This window comes from Falco peregrinus, chromosome 12, assembly GCF_023634155.1.
Source record: "Falco peregrinus isolate bFalPer1 chromosome 12, bFalPer1.pri, whole genome shotgun sequence".
Lineage (NCBI taxonomy): Eukaryota > Metazoa > Chordata > Aves > Falconiformes > Falconidae > Falco > Falco peregrinus.
This window is the reverse complement of record NC_073732.1, coordinates 8218797-8239072: the sequence shown is the minus strand read 5'-3', so window position 1 is coordinate 8239072 and position 20276 is coordinate 8218797. Positions and strand designations below refer to the sequence as shown.

At 42.1% G+C, this 20276-nt stretch overlaps 1 protein-coding gene across 9 annotated transcripts in view; it reads right to left on the bottom strand.

The window, feature by feature from the left end:
• The window catches only part of PXYLP1 (2-phosphoxylose phosphatase 1), a 57573-nt gene that overhangs the window by 19362 nt on the left and 17935 nt on the right, over positions 1-20276 (bottom strand). The window contains exon 2 of one of the 9 annotated variants that reach the window (XM_027779504.2): positions 16590-16687. The exons of 7 other annotated variants lie outside the window; for them this stretch is intronic. Coding sequence is in view for 1 of the 2 variants with exons in the window: in XM_055817323.1 (XP_055673298.1) it covers positions 1387-1555 (169 nt within the window). In the remaining variant the exon portion in view is untranslated. Of the gene's footprint in view, positions 1-1386; positions 1591-16589; positions 16688-20276 lie in introns of those variants that run through there. One more of the 9 variants, XM_055817323.1, reaches the window with a different exon arrangement.

Below are 20276 nucleotides of genomic sequence, written 5' to 3'. Positions count from 1 at the left end.
GTACTAGTTCACAGTAACATGCACTTGCCCAAAACAGAAGTCTGCCAATGTGTATATAGTCATATTTAAATCTTTGATTAAGGGCGTTTTTGAACAGGATTTTTACACTGCTGTGCCCTTCAAAGCTCATGTTTTACTATGACAGGAATACGACAATGTAAAACAGAAACGAAACAGATGATTTTGATGTGCATTTCCTACAGCCAGGGCAGTTAATAAAATATATCTGGAACATATTTGGTGATCTAACTGGAAACTTTGCGAACACTGAAACTATAAAGAATATACATATTATTATAGAGGTAGTTTGACAACAAAAAGGGAAAAGAAAATACGTTTTATCTCCCAATATTCATAAACCTATTTTTAAAACCAAAGAAGCTACGTAGAAACTACTTTGAAACATTTGTTTTGAGAAAGTTATACCTAGGAAAAAAAGTAGAAGGCTTACAGAAACAATAAAATGAGAGAGACCTCAATACAACTGTGCTCAGTGTCCTACCAAGTTAAATTGTTTAAAACATGAAGTAAAACTAAACACACAGGCTGGTACCAGACACAAGAAAGACCTGGTCCAACAGCAAACAGCAAGTGCTGTCCTGCGAGAGCTGGGCACTGGTCACACAGGAGAACAGTTAAACTGCTGTAGAATCATTCCTTTTTTGCAGCTCCAAACTGAGAGATGATTTTTTTTTTTTAAGACAACAAAATTCAGAGAAAATAAAATCTGAACCCTGATACTAAGTTTCATTAAACAAAAAAACTCCAGTAATTTTTAAGTCAAACCACAAAACCTGAAGACCAAATTTTAAAATTAACTGTGTGACTATGAAATGTCTTTATGAACAAAACCAATGGCATCTGAAATACTATGACGTGTGATTTTATTCTCAAGGTACACTAAATGTGGCCTATTTAAAGACCAAGAAGTTAATTTGTCTGACTTCCATACCCCCCGGTTCCTGAATGCCACAAAGTCTACCAAAAAAGACAAATATTAGACAAGTAGTTTCTAAGCAGGAGAGACAATCATTGAGAAGTGCTTTCAGTATTGTAACATTTACTACATAGCAACTAATCCCCTCTGGAAGAATGTCAAGTTTATCAAATCAACTATTGTACTCAGAAGCCCAAGCAGGGAGCCAGGCTGATCTGAATTAGCGCTACAAAACTGACATGAATTTGACAGAATTCAGTACAGCAGAAAAACAAACACAAAGCAAAGTGCAGTTCATGTAGAAGAAACACCAAATTAGATGTTAATCACTCCATTATCAGTTTCCCTCCCTCCTGCAGTCCTAGTTTCAGCTTGAAAAATAAAAGGTATCACCACTGTTTACCAAGGAGAAAAAAGATTTATCCATGAAAAAAAGCACTAACATTTACCTAAAACCAGAAAGACAGGCAATAAAACCATTTTCCAGTTCTGTTTTCTCTTGTAGCTCCAACCAGCCTGAGAAGCTGCTGCACAAGTAGCCACGTTGGTCTCAATTTTCTGACTAAAGAGACCTGAAATTTTCATCTTTCCTAAAACAGAAGGCTCTTTCAGCCCCATGCAAACATACTATTTTAAACAGTCACATGGAAATGAAGCCACACAGCAGAAATGGAAGCAAAACCCAAAAAATCCACCTAACCACCAAAAAAACAAACCACCAAACCAAACCCACTGTAGGTAACCTTATGCTAATGGATTAAGAGAAGCAAATGCGCATGTCAGAGAGCACAAAAAAGTTATTTATACTTCTTCCACCTTCTCCCTTCCCCCACCCCCCTTTCTGCAACTAACAGGGCACTAACAAGGCTGCCCAGCACAGAGGAACACTCAGGATGCTGAAATTCTCATGGTGAATAGAGACTTCTCCCCCAGCTGAGCTCTCTCTGAAAAGAATGGAAGCCAGAAAGGAGAAGCGTAGGGAAGAACCACCAGAAAAAGGCAGGAATGCTTCAAAACAACTGAGATGGGGAGAAGGGGGGAAGGTGAAGATGGGAAGATGTCTGCAGCAAGAAAAAACACCTGGTACGAGACCAGGCACACGTGGGCTGAAGGGCACGTAGTGCCATGCTGGGGTACCCACCACCGGTGCAGAGGCAAGGCAGCCTGGGCACACGCCTGGGCAGCGCATCCCCGGGGTCGCTTCCAGAGCTCTGCTTCGGCTTATAAATGCATATTTGGACATCAATGCAGTTCAAATACGCCTGTGCCACACACAATCCACCCGTCTCATTTTATTCTTTTGTACAGCTAAATAAAGGCTTCGCAAGTCTCGGAGGTAAGATCTGTATTAACAGTGGGGGCCTTCATCCATAATGCACAATGCCACAATCACTCATATGCTGCATTTCAATGCTGAGCAATCACACAAACAAAAAAGGCTTATTAGCCTCACACTGGTCAAACTATCAAATACTATTAAGAAAAAAAACCATGAAAACCTTTGAAAAGGCTTTCTAAGCCTGTGAACATAAACTTCTAAGCTTCAGATATCACATTTATATAAAAATATAAATGGGGCTACTAAATGTTTACGTAAGCTTGTCTTAAATTTTCACTGTCTTTTAATTTATTAAGATTGGCCCATCTAATAAAAAACCCAAAACCCTTAGTCACTTTTATTCTAAATCAAACCACTTGCCCTAAAGAACCCAATGACAAATTTCATATTTACATGTAAAATCTGTCCTCAGAGAATTTATGAAGAAGTGACAGCCCTCAGTATCTCTGCAGTCTCTGCTCCTTAACCACCTCCATCTGAACCTACCTCCTTCACCACGTACTTGCTTTCCCTAGCACGTGCCCTTCCACTTTCTCCGCTTCTGCTGTGCCTTCTGCCTGTCCAGGAGCAAGCAGGGCAGGGCTCCCCAAAGCACCACTGTGTTCTCCACAGACAGCTCCCTCTGCCATGGCTGCCCTCTCCTCTGCAGAGCAGGCTCCAAGCGTCAAGGTTTTCTTCCCAGAGCCCTGCCAGCTTCTCTGAGCACCACTCCGAAGTCAAAAAGAGCAAACGGAGCTATGGGGGAGGTGGGTAACAGAAAGAACAGCGTGGGGCCGGAGGGGACACACTGGAATTTAATCTAGAATAGCAACAACAAAATGCTCCACCTTGACACGTCCCTGGCAAGCTAAAGAAGATTCCTCCGAGTGTCATTTCTCCATTATACTTCAACCTAGCAATAGTACGCGTTTCAGGTCACATAGGTACAGCTTTCAGATTGCAACTGTAGCTGGGCAACAGAGGTAAGCACTTCCCTTCTCAGACACTTCAAAATGTTACCAACCCAAAGGTCCAAAAATGAACCACCCAAAGTACAAATTCGCCACAGCCTCACTGCAGAATTGAGCAGGAATTTCCAACCTCACAGTATTCACTGAGCAGTCAAACGGGAGTGAACAGACACTACAGATCCCTTCCTCTGAGTTTCCAAGAATTTGCAAACATTCAGCACTAGTGCCAAGTTACGGACCGAGACGTGCCCGGACACTCACACCTATTTCACATACGTTCAGTTTCTGGATTGCTGCTACAGTTCTCCCTGCTCTAAGAGAGATCACGGTAATCTTCAAGGAGTCTGTTGACTTACAGCACAATCCTATTGCCAGCACCCTATGTTTCAAGTTCTAAGACAGACTTTAAAATACACTCACGAGAAGTATTTATCAGTGTAGTAACCAAGTAGCAGATACTGCTGAAAAAAACATTCTTTTCAAGCCAGGCTTCTAATCAAAAGCCCTGAAAAATGCTTGCTATGGCAGCCTTGAATACGTGCATTTCACACTCCAGAACTGCAGATTTTGGCAGTATGCTTCTTTACAGCATATTCTGACACCAGAAGATAAAGCGCACTAGAATAGTTCTTTTGATCCTATCAGGTAAACAGAGACATCTCTCTTCCAACAGCAGTAATATCAATTACTTGTGAAGACGAGGCATGCTGCAACAGACTTCTGGAACAGAACATTGTATTTTGAATTCTTACATGTAACCATTAACCTGCCAAGAGAAACTGGCTAAATTCACAAAGTTGGAGGAAAGTTCCATTTTGACGCACTGATCCTTGTAGGGTGAATCTCTGCATTATGTGGGTCAATATTAGAAAAGCGCTGCTTTAATGTTTGTTCCTTGATGCCGAGCTTGTATTTCCTCATGTTCTTTAAACTACATCTTCTGTTTCAAAGTGACAACAGAGAAGTTGCAGTCCCATTTCCTTCCCAAATTACTGCTTGGTAATGGTAATTACTCTTTTCTTTTCCTCTTGCAGACCCAGACATCACAAAGCCTGAAGATTCAGTTCCTTCACTACCTTCCCTCCACCTGCAGAACTCACTCTTCATCGCCAAACACAGGGGGATGGGAGCAGGGCAGGTGACATGAGGAACCACTCGCTTTCCACTGGAAAGATACTCAACGGGAAATTTGAATTAAGGTTTAGCAGAAACAGGTACTGTTTTTTCACCCTACGCACCCTGGGAATGGGAAAACCTAGACAGCAGCTTGCACAGCTCCACGCTGCCCACCGGAGCAAGCGCATCCTTACTGTGCCAATGTTACTCAACATCAGTATTAAGTTACCATCATCAAGCTGACCACTAGAAAACACCAGCCCAAGCCACATTTGCTGTTAATTGCTGTTGCCTTCAAAGTAAAGGCACTTCAGCTATCTATTAAAGACTGTCAAAAATATTATTGAGGAAAAATTGCAACAAGACCTGCAGCTATAGCAACTTGCTATTATTCAGCTCACTGAAAATAAAACAAATGCTCTTTTTGGCTTGCCTGCTACGTTTTCATTTGTAACCCGAGGAAAATCACCTGTTCTTTCTACCGGAATAAACAAACAAAAAAAAAGACTAAAGAAAAGCTACCTAAAGTTTTCTATTTTCCATTAATTTTTTTTCTAGTTCCTTAAGATTTCTTTTTTTCTTTTTTTTTTTTTCAGTAACTTTTCTGTACTACAGGGCAATGTTCCCCTTAGCAGTCTGAGCCACTTTTAATTAAAGTAAATAAAAATCCTGTTTCTCAGTTTAAAAGGTAGGAAAAATAAGTTTTTAGAACCACCCTGTATGTCACAGGTTTACTGGCAGAAAATGGAAACTCCGGAAGGCTAGGAGGCTGCAGATGCACCTCAGCTGATCTACTGCAAGTCAGATCTGATTGCAGGGGAATGAGTATGAGGAGTAAAGTGTTTGGATTTTTAATGTGTGTGTTTTTAAGAAAAACTAACTTATACTAGCCTGGGGGGGGGGCGGGGGGGGGGGGGGGGGGGGGGGCAGGAAGAGAGACTTCACAATGGTCTCCTGCCATGCACAACCTCAAATACAAGATAAGCTAAAGTTTAGTTGACCAGAATGGAACTCTATCCATGCACTCCCCAGTATGAGCTTTCACAACACAGCCCCTTCGTTCCCCCCAGAACAATCAGAATGATTGCAGCTGCAACTTGTAAGTGCATCCTAACCTCACCAATCAACATTGACATAATTTTACTGCATGAAATGCAACCACAAGCTTATTATTTGGTCTAACGTTAGCAGAGTTTTCAGCCTTCTGGGTTTTCAGATCCCTAAAGTTTCCCACTGGAGATGCAAATCCCCTTACGGACAACTGAGATCTACGATGAACTGGCTGCTTTTCTTAGCTGTTTCTCACAGCCTTGGACAGAAATAGCCAAATCCCCAACCCCTTTCCAGGAGTGGGTCAAGGCCTATTTGCCTATTTTGTGGATCACAAGTTGGGAACTTCTGTAAAGCTTTTCCTCACCTTGGGTTGATTGCCCCGGGCAGCCTCCCACAGCGGACCAGGCTCAGGCACAAAGGCCAGATCACCTTGGCTGTGTGTTCCAGTTCAAAAAGAAATAGAACAACTACACACGACCACCATGCATGGTAGCCCTACCAGCTTTAAACGGCTCGCGCCAGGGTTCCACAGAACAAGTTTCTTATTTCCAGCTGTATTAGCTGCGTGCTTTGTGATTTATTTTTTTTACAGGGTCCCAATCTGACTCACACAAGGAAAACAAATATGTTAAGAAAATCTTTCTTGCACCAAAGCACAACGTGGCAGGCCTTGTCGTGTTATGTATTTGAGACCAAATTTAATCAGACATGTTAAATTATACAATGGGCGCTTGCATTTATTGAGTCCAGATGTGGCTCTGAAAAGAGCTTTATAGTATTAGGGATTTCCCCCCCCCCCTTCCCCAATTGTTTTTCAATTGACAATTCAGAAGGGCATATGGCACTGCTTAAATAGCTTCCAGGATTTTCAGCCTGACAGCAGTAACACAGCAATGCTGACTGCAAATTCGAGCCTTTTCAAGTTCTGGAGAAGACAGTTATTTTCCACTTCCCAAAGTGAAAAATTACTCTCTGTATTTTATTCTGTTTTCCTACTACACTGAAACGCTACATTGTTTAACATGGAAAAGATGGATATTTCCATCAATTAAATGCACTCCTTTCTTTAAAAAAAAAAAAAAGCGCCATAATAAAGCTTTCCGTTGCCAGCTTCGTACTAATTACCTTACTGCCTGGCTCTCCAGTCGATCTGACAGGGATGGGGGAGGTTCCTACTGAGCATCCAAACAAGCAGACAAATCTCCTGCTCTATGAACACACTAAGTCAGGTATCACTTGTGCTCCAGCTTATTTACAAGATACATAAAAAAACCCAAAAGCCCCACCACTGCTTATGGTGAAGCAGTTATGTTGATCCCTTGCCTCCCACGGGCTCATCAGGATTCACAAATGAGATGTGTTACATCAACTGCACCGCAATGCTATAAATGAAGCCATTCCTATAGACATACCTGCAATAGCTGCCACATCTCATCTGGCTGCGAGATGGCTTTGACTGTCTCAAATCAGTGTCCTGAGGGCCACCAAACAAGGCTTAAGTATACAAAGACTAAGTAGGAGTTTTTTTATGGCCTGAAAGCATGCTTTTAAAAAATACAGTAGATCCAGCCATTGTTACTTATCTAACAAGATTCATGAGCACTACAATAAGATTTTAAGGCTCCGTCCTGCTTCTCAGGCTTTTTTTTTTTTTTTTTTTTTTTTTTTTTTTTTTTTTTTTTTTTTTTTTTTTTTTTTAAGGCTCAGTCCTACAGAACTCAGCAACTGGTAAATGAACTAATCCAGCTGAATTGTCCTGGAACAGATTTTCAAAACAGCTTTTATCAGCTGCGTTCAGGAACTGTTGGCAACTCTTCCTATTTCCATAGTACTGTCTCAAAATGAAGGTCAACATAAAAAGGTAGCTGCAGGACACAATATACTGAATGCCACTGCCACAGTTTCCCTGTGGGTGGTGACCTTTGTTAGTTTCTTTTTATCCCGTATATTTTTTGGATGTGATAAATACTAGAGTGGGAAGCTGTGCAGCAGTGATCACATCATGACTGAAAGAAAGGCGCTTGGCAGATTTCACATGTGAACCAAACACAAACATAGAGGCTGGCTACACCGAGTGTTCAGCACAGCAGAAGAAAACACGGCAAAAAGTATTTTCTCAGGAACGTGGACTGCAAATCCTCTGGCTTCAGTGATGTTTTCATCTACAGCAGCTGAGATTGATACAAAAATATGTTCCATATAGTAGAGTTCAAGATAGTTCAACAGTCACTCCTGTTCTGTTATCTAGCAAGCTGTCGCTAACACTTCAAGTCTTTGACACGGGCTCTCTGCTGCTGAAACATTCGTGCTCCCCTGCACGTATTCTTTAACAAATTCACTAACTCCTGCTCCTAAGCTCTTGCTCCTCAAGTGGATATAAAGAGCAAGTGTGCACAACTGTTTTCTATCATCCTAGATAAAACGGGTGTGTCCCCCCCTTTAAAAGACTGGACGATAGGAGCATATAGTCATCTAGAGCTTCAAGGGCATGTCATTGCCTCTTCGCCTTAGGCCTCTCCTTAGAGAGCATCCCAAAATACTCTGAATGGCTTTTTAGATTCAAGTCAACTTTTATTAGGGTGTGTACCAGAACATCAGGCTATTGAAACAGAAATCACAAAATAAACAAGTAAAACTAAAGAAACAAAACAACTTAAACACACACCTTCGCACTCTGCCCACTAGACCTTTACAAGTAGTGTTGCTCCGCTGGTGTCGTGACACCAAGTCAGCAGCTTTTCGGGCTGCAACAAATTCTGTACATCTGCTCACTGGTAACATCATCTTTCTGTCACCTCTCAACACCAACAAAGCCGCTTTCTGCACTTCTCAGCAGTATCTGTGTCTGCACACCTGGGCCTGACAGAGTAATCCCTCTTCCTCTCAAAGGGCTGCCACCCAAAAGGCAGGAAAACCCACCGTGTCCACAGTTCACCAGTAGCCTCTGCAAAGGCGCAGGACACAAACTCTTTAATATGTTAATGTCATCAGCCAAATACAATCCACAGACATCTGGCACTTCTCTACATCAGTGTCCTTCCAAGATAAAAAGCCTTACAAATTCAAATCAATATTTTAACTACTGCATTGAATTAGCACCTTTCTGTTTCACATCTAATCCCAACTGTTTTCTGTCCACAAACTGACCTGCTCGGGGAAGTGATCTCAACACCATATGCCACTGCTTACCCAAGCCAAGCCAGCTCGCTTGTCTGTCCTTGTCAACACCAGGGCACAGAAAGCTGCCACGGATTTGCTAGCAGCAAACCCCACAACAACTTATTTAATACAGTACAGCCTGACAGATTTTTGTGCTGGGGAAGCCTGTAATGACAGACGTAGTCATTAATCTCAGAAATGCAGAACAGTGTTCTCTAGATCAGAGAATTATTTGTATCTTTAGGACACTTGCCTTAAACCATCTTCGAGGAAGAAGGCGAGTCTTATTTCTTGATTTCAGTATTTATATGCAGTTAGTAAACCCAAAATTACACCACATACCTTGGGATTCCAGCTCTTTTAATCCAACCATCTCACAAAAATCATAAAGGGCTTCCGAAGACTTCATATTTCACTGCAGTAAGTCCACAAAAGCCTCAGTCTCTTAAATAAAAAGTACTTAGACCCTACCTCATTAACAGATAAACCACAATACCATTTAGTATGTGCAAGCACTGCTTTTGCCTCAGTGAGCGAGCTTTGAAAATCTAAAAGGGAAGTAACTTCTGGAACAAAGATCAACCTTTTTTTTAAAAAAGCGATAAAAAACTGCTTGCAGGCTTTAAAATCTTCGAAATCAGTACAGCATAAGAAACCTTATTGATCACAGAAAATACACAAGCCCAAGAACACGTAATATTTTTTTTCAAAAATCTTTACAGTGAAGTGACAAGACACTTTGGATTGAGCAAGTCACTGTATCGTTTCAGCCATAAAAGCCCAGTAAAAGCACAGATAAAAGAAAAAAACTGCCCAGAAGATAAATTGTAAGAGGAAAATTAAGAGGACTAGGAAGAAACACGAACAATAACTATTCAAAGAATATTAGGTATTTCAGAAACAAATACATACAGGAGAACTAGCACATCCATAAAACCTGTGGTCTTCCACCCAAATTTGCAGCAGCACAGTGGTGATTAAGGCAGGCACAAAGCACCACGCAAAAGAACAACCCTATCATCAAATCTAAAGTTTAAGTAGTCATCCCTGCTTTTCTGAAGACTGCACATGGCCTATAAACAGGGGGAACAGGACTGCATTGTACCCACTGACGTTAAGATGGTTTTCCTGGCACTCTCCAGTTGAGACTGTGTCTGCAGCCTGAAGCAGGAGAGGAGGCAGATTTGGGTCAGAACACTCCTCTGATGCAGATGCAGAACACAAATCTCAAACAAAGGGCAACAATTAACATAGGAGGAATCCATCTGCAATTAACAGATAGCATTGTCCTAAAAGCCCTGATAAAAGTAAAAGAGGGATAAAGCTCATACAGCATGAATTGATTGTGAATTCTCAGAAAACGGGTCTGACATCAGAGTAGTCAGCAAAGGATTAACAAAGGGCTTGTACTAAAACAAAGCAGGGTGACAAGGCTGGCTGTACCTTCTTCTTAGTTTAAGACACCCAGGTTTTGTTTTGATGCCATCATCTCTGTAACAAAACATGAAAAAACCAAAGGAAGGCAGCCCACAGCAAGGAAAGGAGCAGCTGAGAAATTGCACATGGAAAAGAAAAAACCTTCAGGGATGAGAAGCACTTCCCACTGCCCAGCCAGCTGGACCAGGACAGCTTGGCAGGGAGAACCAAAGGGAGCCACAAAGTCAGACCCAGGCAATCCCTGCCCTCGCCTACAGGCCAGCAGAGCCCAAAGCTCCCCAGAGCACGTCTCCCTGGCAGCTGCGAGGGCTGGATCCACACAGCTGCCACCACAGTGCTGCAACTTGTCACCCCAAAAATCCCAAGCATGAGCTAGACTGTGAACCCCATGCAGGGGGGCTGTATTCCTGGGAGAACCGAGGGCTTACGTTGTGCAGACTCCACCTGCTGCAACTAACCCTCGATCACCAAACCAAATTCAACATTTCTGAAGAACGTAACAGCTGCATGTTAGAAACAAAACTAACCCTCTTTACCATTTCAACAAACAAAATAAGGTGAATTTCAGGGTTTAAAAAGCAATGTTAGAAGTGTTAAAATAGGGTTCGGGTCTGTATACAACTAACCTGTGGAAAAATCCTAAGAATAAGTTTTTTGAGCTTTAAAAGACAGGCATGCCAATCCAAAACACATCTGCAGCTACCTGTAAGGCAGCCTGACTCAGCATGACAGAGCTATGAAAAAGGAACAGCAGAGAACTGGATTAACGAGGTCCTGTTGAGCTGATAAGAGTAACACTCCTGAAATACCAAAAAACAAAAAAAGAATTTGCTAATAATAATAATAAAAAGAAGACACCTGATCTTCTGCCACACAATAAACTAATCATTTAGGCTTGGAAGGGACCTCTGCAGGTCATCTGCTCCAGCCCAGCCTCAAAGCAGGTCTAACTCAAATCAGGTCGCTCAAGGCATTGTTCCGTCAATTATAAATGGTTTGAAAGTCACACATGTTGGTTAAAACCATCTACAGCTTAGAATGATAGTAGACAGACTAAAGCTTGGGTATGACTAAGCAACTCTTAAAAGAAAAAAATAAATAAAAGTCCAAATTTCTTCACTGTCCTTAATGACAAACTGAAATTGGCCATCACCAAACTGATACACGCTGAAGTACAAGATACTCAATTGACATAAAGAGGCAAGCAACTACTGGCTCACAGAAGGACAAAAAGGAGGGAGAAAAAGTGGAACAGGATCAAGAGGCATACTCCCTATCAAAAAAAGAAAAAAAAAACCCCAGCACTCTTTTAAAGCTCTACAGAAAATCTGGGCTACTTACTCTATGCAGTCTATCTCAAATTCTCTGCAAGTGCAATGCCAGACAGTCCCAAGCAACGGTTCCAAAAAAAATCCCTATTGAATTCGTAATAGAATAACACAACATAAACTCACAGGACTGTCAGATGAACGCAGTATCTGAAGAGGTAGGAAAAAAACTATAAAAAACCCCCTGTGAGTCACCAGAAGAAAACACGGTGCCATCATCTTCTATCAGCTCCCCCAAAAGTCTATCACATGCCCACAGACCTTCATGCAAGGAAACTGGCCGCGCACGTGGCTGCAAGGGTTCAACGGCACTGGAGCTCCTGGCAGTTACACCAGCACAACATTGATTTGCAAGAACCTGAGCAGTGCAGGTCACTAAGGAATAACCCACTCCTCGAGGAACCACCTGGTCTAGAGATAATTCCACCTTTTGGGCCTCCACAAGAACAAGACACAAGAGGGCCATGGCCTGAAGAGGAGCTTTAGGAGAAGCAAAGGCCTGACTCACACCTTCACAGAAGAAACCAACAGGTCTCTCTCACAGTCACAATGAACACAATTTATATCCTTCCTCATGTCATATTTCACCCTCGTTTACTTTTACAACCCCATTCTGGTGATAAACCCAAGTATCTCAAGACAGCTCCATAATAAATAGAATGACAGAGGTATTACCCACCTCCTTGAAAGAAAGGTAGGTCAAATTCACTTAAATAACATACAACTACATATAACATACAAGTCATCTTTCGGTGGATCCTATTTGTATCGATATCTGCAATCAGTGCAAGAGTCCAGTGTGGCTGGAAGCACGAACAGGAAGGATTTAACTACAGCACAGGTATGCCAAAGGTATCTTAACCATTAGCAACAAAACTGAGCTCACTCCCAGGTTAAATATACAGAGCGGGAATTAAAATCAATGCATTGGTCTCTGTAAAGACTGAGAGAAATATTAATAACTGTAAGCATAACATTTTCTCCTACTAGGACTATGCATTTTCCTTGGTTGTTTACTATCCATTCAAAACTCAAACAATTAAGGACAGGTACGTACCTACAAGACTGCCCCTATAACAAGTTGATGACTTTTCATATGTTTAAAATAATTGCAGCATGTATCACTGTAATTATTAAAGGACTGGAGCACAAACTTCAACACTTTCAAACTTCCTTGCAGGTTTGAGGACCAAGATGTGTGATGGATTTTGAGAGAAATTATGTTAAAATGCTTATTACGTCCCAGTCTTGCTTCATTCCCTCTAGGATTTAACTCAATACTGTGGTAAGGATTTGCAGACACCTAACTAATAACTCGCTGTTAGTTTTTCTGAAGTATTGGGCTTTTTTTACAGTAGCCTTCAACCATGTGTTTTAACAGCTAATATTAATCTCTGCTTAAATGCAGTTCACCTAACCATTATGGATGAAGCAGAATTGCATATTTAAAGGCAATTTATGAAGTTCAGTAGCCTGCCAAGTAACTTCTACTGGTCAAATCCTGTCCGAAGCAACTTAACCTGACCTACATTTAAAGCAAATATTTTAAAAAGATTGCTCTATTTTTGTGGGAGAAAATAAGAATGTCCCATAATATAGTTCTCAAGTATTCTTCATGTGTCCCCCTTCAAGGCTTAATTTCTGGACTGGTACATTGCACTACCACTTTCAAGAATAATAAAAAAAATATTTAAATCTCCAGTTACAACAGAGCAAGCGTCTTTAACAAAAATCTGTATATTTACCATTACTTTTCTTCATTCACTACTCAAATGTACACAGCCTTGGATGTATTATTTGTGGGTTGTTTTTCCCTTTAATCTTAAATTCAGATTAAATTAGTACTTTCAAAAACCCAGAGAGACTTCTCACTAGTGGAAAATCTGCCATGCTTGTGAGCTTGAAGGCAAAATTCAGGAAGGGAGATATCTGGTCTGCTTTTAATCTCCTATGCTGGTAACACATGACAAAAACAAGTTCTCTGCACCAAAAATTCTACAGTTGTGGCTTTTCAAATGCAGTTAGTTGTATAAATCAGCAAAATGCAATAGTTTAATATTTTTTTTCTTTCACTGAAGAAACTATATTCTTAAAATCCAAACCATGAGGAGTTACTGTTTGTTGGTAAAGAACTGTAAGAGATGGTACGGAATTCACCTGAGAGAGATGATATGTATTCTGTCCAGAAACAGCCAGAAGCTTAAATTCCCTTTTTATTTAATGCCCTGGGGGTTTCTCCCCACTTCTCCTTCAGAAATTAAGTTCTGGAAAAACCCTGCTCACCTACTCTTTTTCCACAGACTTCGCATATCCCAGCTCCTCCCAGTGCCCCACAGGCAGTCTCTGGGCAAGGGGCTGTGGGTACAGCTCGCACCCCCGTTCTGGGTCGGGGTGAAGATCAGGAGCTGGTGGCAGCTCTGCAGTGCCACAGCCACAGCATCCCAAGTTGAGGAAGCCCATCCTGCTTTGCAAATGGCAAGGCTGAACAGGGATGCAACACCCCCTCGGCTTCCACCTCTGTTCCCACCTGCAAGCCCCGGCTGAGTGTTCGGCACGGGCTCACGCTCCCCAGGACCCCAGATCCAGACCCCCAGACCCCCCCAGCACCCACTGTCCCGCAGCTTCTCCTGCAGCAGGAGCTCAAGCGAACAGCGGGGAGGATATGGAGCTAAGCCCCAAACACCTCAGCGTTGCTCTTGTACAGCTGTGCTGGGCCACCAAGCAGGGGTGCAAACAGCAGCAACCACACCAGGGGGGCTGGCATTTAAAAATAAACAGGCTTCCAAAAGGACCTGTGCAGCAACACAGCAATTCCCTCCTAAAGGCAACACCCGGGGGGGCTGCATACGGTGCCCACAGAGTCCTCATAAAATACGAGCAGCCCGCAGCACTCAAGTCGATAAAATAAAACTCTACTGCTATGCCTTGTGGAGAATCCTGATTTCTGTTTCCTATGACTCATCTGTAAACCCAAAACCTCCAGTGCAAAACCAGATGACAGATAGCAGAGGGAAATTATTACTCGAAAAGTAAAATGTCATCTCCAGACATGCTAAAACACCAAACACCCAAGCCCGAGCCATCAAGGCAGAGAAAGTATTTAAAAGAAAAAAAACTCCCCACACTTCACACAGGAACCAGCACCCTGCCAGGGCTGCAGATGACATCCTAAAAGTAGTGGCAGAAACCAAAATGCATTCAATTAAAAAATTAAAATCCACAGTCACTGCCAAGTAAACTTTACAGTGATTACATATGTCACCTTAACAGCTAGCTTTTACATTTCCTTTCAGTTTGGTTTATTCAAGGTAATTCAAAGATAAATAGTTGAAACATCCTAAAAGGACCCACCTTCAGGCTTCCACACTGTCAGTCACAGCTGTTCTAACAGCTTGGAAGGTCTGTGCTTGCCCAAGGATTGAGTTCTCATGCACTACACCAGTCTTCCAAGGAAAAAAGAAAGCAGCTCTTCAGGCATACTTGCAACCTCCTGCTCCTGAGCTGACCTATGGGCTAACCAATGTAATTAACATTGACCGGGTCCTGAATTATGCCTTTTTCCCTCAGTGTGAGGCTGCAGGGCCACAGCTGGAATCTGACACATCCCTTACACCACACTTGAATCCAGCTGCACTGCCATCCGCCATCTGTACTACAGCAGCTCTCCCAACCACCGCACTTACAGTCCCTCTGCACCACTCTGGGCATTTTATACAGCACACAGGAAGAAGAAAGACCTCAACCACTGCAACCCTTTCCTCTGGCAAAAAAGAAAAAAGTACCTCAACATGCATTCACTCTGCACAGAAGCAAACTGCCCAGTTTGTCAACAGCATTACAGGTAATACCGACAGAGACAAAAACACAGCCCACAATCTAGCACAGGTTATTTTTCCATTCTGCATATTATTATTTTTTTGACAAAGCAAAACTCTGAAGTCCTTTAAAAGAAGAACAATGTACTTCCATTTTAGAACAGTTTAACTGAAAAGTCTATTAAAACCAGTTCTCCCTTTTGTCTCTAGTACTGAAGTTTTAAATTGTTTTAGAACCATGACCATTTACATAAACAAAGAGGGGAAAAATAAAAACATGTATGGAGTGATAAATACTATAAGGAAAATACATCACCACTCCTTTCCATCTGACCTCAAACATAAAACAAGAGGGAAACAATGACTAGCCCCAATAAAACTTTAAGCTGCCAGTCATATTTGGTTTGGAAGTCAACCAGTCGCCCTACCCAACGGGTTTCCCAAACAAAAACTCTCACCGCTATAAATTATCCAATGGAGACATCACAGCATGCTTTCAGCAAGCAGTGGAAAAGTTTAGGAGTTTCAGCTTTTTACACTGTCATTTTTCTATACTATTTGAAAATTAAAACTTACGAAATTCCGGGGCATTTGCCACTCAAAGAAAGCTTCCCTCTGTTGCTGATCCAGTCCATGTTTCACACTGTACAATTAATTAATAGCCAAACTGAATTCGAGAACACACCCAGCTCCCAGTTTTTTGCTTCAAAGTCCAGGCCACACAATTATATAAAGGATGCTTAAAACCTTTAAGACTTGTATGTTTTCATCTAGCTTAAACTTTTTATAAAAAGTGTTCTATGTGCCTACTAGAAAAGGTAAAGAACCCTGGCAAAACTATGAATACATTTTGAGATATTCCAAAAAGTTTTCAAACTTGTTTCAAGTCTCATTCTCCTGCCATCCACCAGATATGTTCAGAAATAAAATGTGAGGCATTATTTATGTAAATAAATGCCCACAGCTTGAAAACAGTAGGACTTCCTGAAGAATGTTCCCTTACCCTACTGCTCCAAGTGAAATACCCAGGGAGCCAGCTAGGACCTCAGGCGGACAAGCCTGGCAGTGGGAAGCAGCGTACGAAAAGACCACGCTCAGACCCCGTGCCCCTTGCTCCTGTGCAAGGGCACAAAGAGCAGAACTGGTCGAGTCCCCCATTGCCCAAAACCTATGTGACAGGAGGTAGGAAGGAAAGCAGCAGGAAGGAAAGTATCATATGGGATCCACAGCAACTGCATCATCTTTGAAGAATGACTATTACAGTTTAAAAAAAAAAAAAAAAAAAAAAGAAGTCCTTTCTCCAACTGTTTGGCAAAGTGCAGTCTGCTTATGTCTCCCTCTTCTCAGGATAAGGAAATGAAGAAGATTCAGCTGGCATTTGATCCAGAAAGCCAGTCCAGCACACAATGTTTGACAAAACGTGAACCGACTGCTCCACAGAGCTGCCTCCTGTACCTCTGGTACCGTGGCACTGCAGATGCAAGGCAGAGGGTAGCTTCTGCTCTGGTTTAAGCGATCCTTGCCAACTGGTCCATGTCCGTCCACTGCAACTGCTGGTGGGACAGAATATTTTTAGCATTCGGAGCTGTTATTTGCTGTCAAAGAGAGACTGGGGGGGAAACTTTCTCAATGATTTACCCTGTAAGTTAAAGAGTGCTAGTATCCATGTAAAGCACCAGCCTTGGGGCAGAAAACAACACAGGAAAGCAGACTGGAACTCATGAACCACAACAGAAGAGAAAGGGACCAAGAACAAACATCAAAACAGGACACAGTTTTCTGTCGATCCTGGGTCCATCCCCAGCCTACCAACACTAAAGACTCTGAAGTCCAACAGTGGTGGTTTCCCCCAGCATTTCTCTCCTTATGTCTAAACCCACGATGTGACAACTGCTAGCTCTGAAACAGCTGCCTTGGGAGTTTGTCTTAATGGAAGGACAGACTTACATTAGGACTGCTGACACGACACCCACCACCTCCACTTCGCCGTGGCTGCAGCAATCACTGCTCATAAAGCAGTTCCAGACTCTTCACAGCATAGTCTGTTAAAGTAAACCAGCATTGATTTCTGCCTGACTAAGCAGCAAACTGCTGCAAGCAATTCCTGAACCCTCACAGCTCAAGCGTGGGACAGACTGATCTGGTCAGCCACCCCAGTGTGGGCTGTTTGCAATACTGAGTCAGAGCCTATGGAAAACCAGCTGAACTTGGCCTTGACTACTCCCTTTGCCTCAGAGTCAGCTACAGCTCACACGTCTGGCTTCAAATCACCACAGTTCCATTTGTGGACTAGCAGGGATTAAATATCAGGCATTTACAGGAGTGATGCTCTGCCCTCAAACAGGCGTTAAAAAAAGGAAGATACGTACCATTATACATACGGATAATTATGCATTTAATGTTACAGCTTCACTTTTCTAAACAAATTTAGCACAGAAAGGAAGAGACATTTTCAACATTCACTGCTCAGAAAAGCAGTTTAGAATTACTAGCCCTCCTCCACAAAGCTGTGCACTGCTTGCTAACTGGGAATCACAATCTCACAACAGCGTAAAACACCCACTTTATTCCAAATGCTTCAGGAGGTAACCCCCTTCCAACAAAACAAAACAGAAAACAAAACCAAACCAAAACCAAACATCAGTGGCTTGGGCATTTTGCCGAAGTCTAAATGTATAAACTCTCATTATCATTCCATGACCTGATAGATATTATAGAATCATAGAATCATTTAAGTTGGAAAAGACCTTGAAGACCATCAAGTCCAACCGTTACCCCAGCACTGCCAAGCCCACCACTAAACCCTGTCCCTAAGCACCGTGTCTACACGTCTTTTAAACACCTCCAGGCATGGTGACTCCACCGCTTCCCTGGGCAGCCTGCTCCAACCCCAACCAAAGCTCAACAATGCTCTTGGTGAAGAAATTTTTCCCAATATCCAATCTAAAACCTCCCCCGCTGCAACCTAAGGCAGTTTCCTCTTGTCCCATCACTTGTTACTTGGGAGAAGAGACTGAGCCCCCCATGCCTACAGTCTCCTGTCAGGGAGATGCAGAGAGCAATAAGGTCCCCCCCGAGCATCCTTTTCTCCAGGATAAGCAGCCCCAGTTCCCTCAGATGTTCCTCATGACACTTGTTCTCCAGACCCTCCACCAGCTCCATTGTCCATCTCCAGACACACTCCAGCACCTCAGCATCTTTCTTGTAGTGAGGGGCCCAAAACTCAGGACAGTATTTCATTATTGTAAAGCAGCATAACCAAGCTTTTTTTCTCCAGGCATATCAGAAGGGATCAAAATTTGGAAACCAAATTTTACAGTCTGAAGAAAAAGAAAAGCAGCATCCTGCTCTCAGGAAAAAGCTTTATACATAAAACAAGACTACAGTGCAACAGTGAAAATCAAATTGCAAGGGATGCATGCCTCTGAACTGTCACGTGTTAAGAGGAACAGATTCACTGCAAGGAAGGACCTTCAACATGGCAATAGGAAACAAATTGTAAATACAGATCTGCTAAGTACGTAATGTCTATGTCCCATGGAGCTGGACACTCAAATTTTCTGTCCTTCAATGCTCTATTGCAGTAAAGTGCTCTGTATCATGCAATATCAGAGGGGCTGACAGATGTTTTCTGAAAGATATTCTGAAATTTCAGAAGGCGGGGGTTAATGCCTTATTGAGTCAGCTTGTGGGTCACCATGTGCTAGTCCTTGGCCCACTTTTACCAAAACAGCTTTTTTATGTATTTATATTATCACGGACATTGACTAAACACTCTGCTCTAAGACAGTACTAAAACTACGCTTCCATTAACATCACATTGCAAGTATTCCCTTAAATATTTGCATGCCCATTGCATTAAAAGCTCAAGTTCAGAATCAAATGTTTTCTTATTTAATGTTAAACTAGTCAGGAACTATAATTTGGAGAAGACTAAAAATTTACAGCTAGTTTAATTTGAAAGCAGCTCATCAAGCACTTGTAGATGCTAATGTAATTTCGCAGGTGGTGGATTGTTTTGCAGTTGGAGAGTAAAAATTGGTTTTGGCTTTAAGACTTCAGTTTTTAAATTCTCCAGACTCCAGCTGGTTTCCATAATTGTTTTATACGATGACAGAAGAGAGTTTTGTCTCTGTCTTGGAGATGGTCTTCCAAGTTTTGAACTAATTGCTCTACAAGCTGAGGCTGGTAGAAATTAAAATATCGGGCTACCTGTATGTCTTGAACTACTTGGTTTGTGCTACACTGTATTGCAGTTCACATTATGTAAAAACATCTATATGCATTTTGGTATCGGCACTAAGCATCACGGTGGCTGCTTGCTGTAGCTTAAGTGCTTTTTAAAGCACCCCTCAAATATCTTTACCTCCTGGAATTCCTCTTGCACAAATGTTATCTCTTAATTAAGTGGAAAATACTTCCTCTTTTGATGAAATGCGACTTACTCCTATATGCCTACCTCCTCATCTCCAAATAAAGCTCATTTTTTTTAACAACTCAGTTTCGTATTTCAGCTGAAGTTCCTCTACAACCTTCACCCTATAGACAATCCACAACCAACCCTATAACATCAAGGGCAGAGCCACAAAGAGCCTAATGGGTTCTTTGCCTAAAGGGCAAAACCAGCTGCAATCAGACCCACTGGCATGTACCCACAGCAGGCTGGGAAAGCAGTTCAGAGCCACAGGTCCCAGTATTACACGATGAGTTCAAACACACACAAAACAATAACATAAAACCACAAAGTTTCTTTCCGCTTCACTCCCCTCTTTTTTTGTTGTTGTTGTTGTCCACCATATGCAAAAGACATATTCTAAATCCTCTGGCTTGGGGATTTTTTTAACACTATGCAAAAACAGACGAGAGGGACCACACTCTTACATTAAAACATGATGCAAGACAAGAACAACACAGAATGTTATCCTATAATATGGATATGCATTTTTCCTTGCCTTCTAAGAGCAATTAATTCCATCAGTGTGTATTAGTATGTATTAGATTTACACAAAACATCTCTTTACCTAGCAAACATTACTATTCCTGAGCTAGGTGATAAGCAGTCATGTGGCACAATGCTCCTTGCATTCAGCACCACCTTCCTGCTTAGTCATCACCAAGTGAGGGCCCTCTGGACTGACCTAC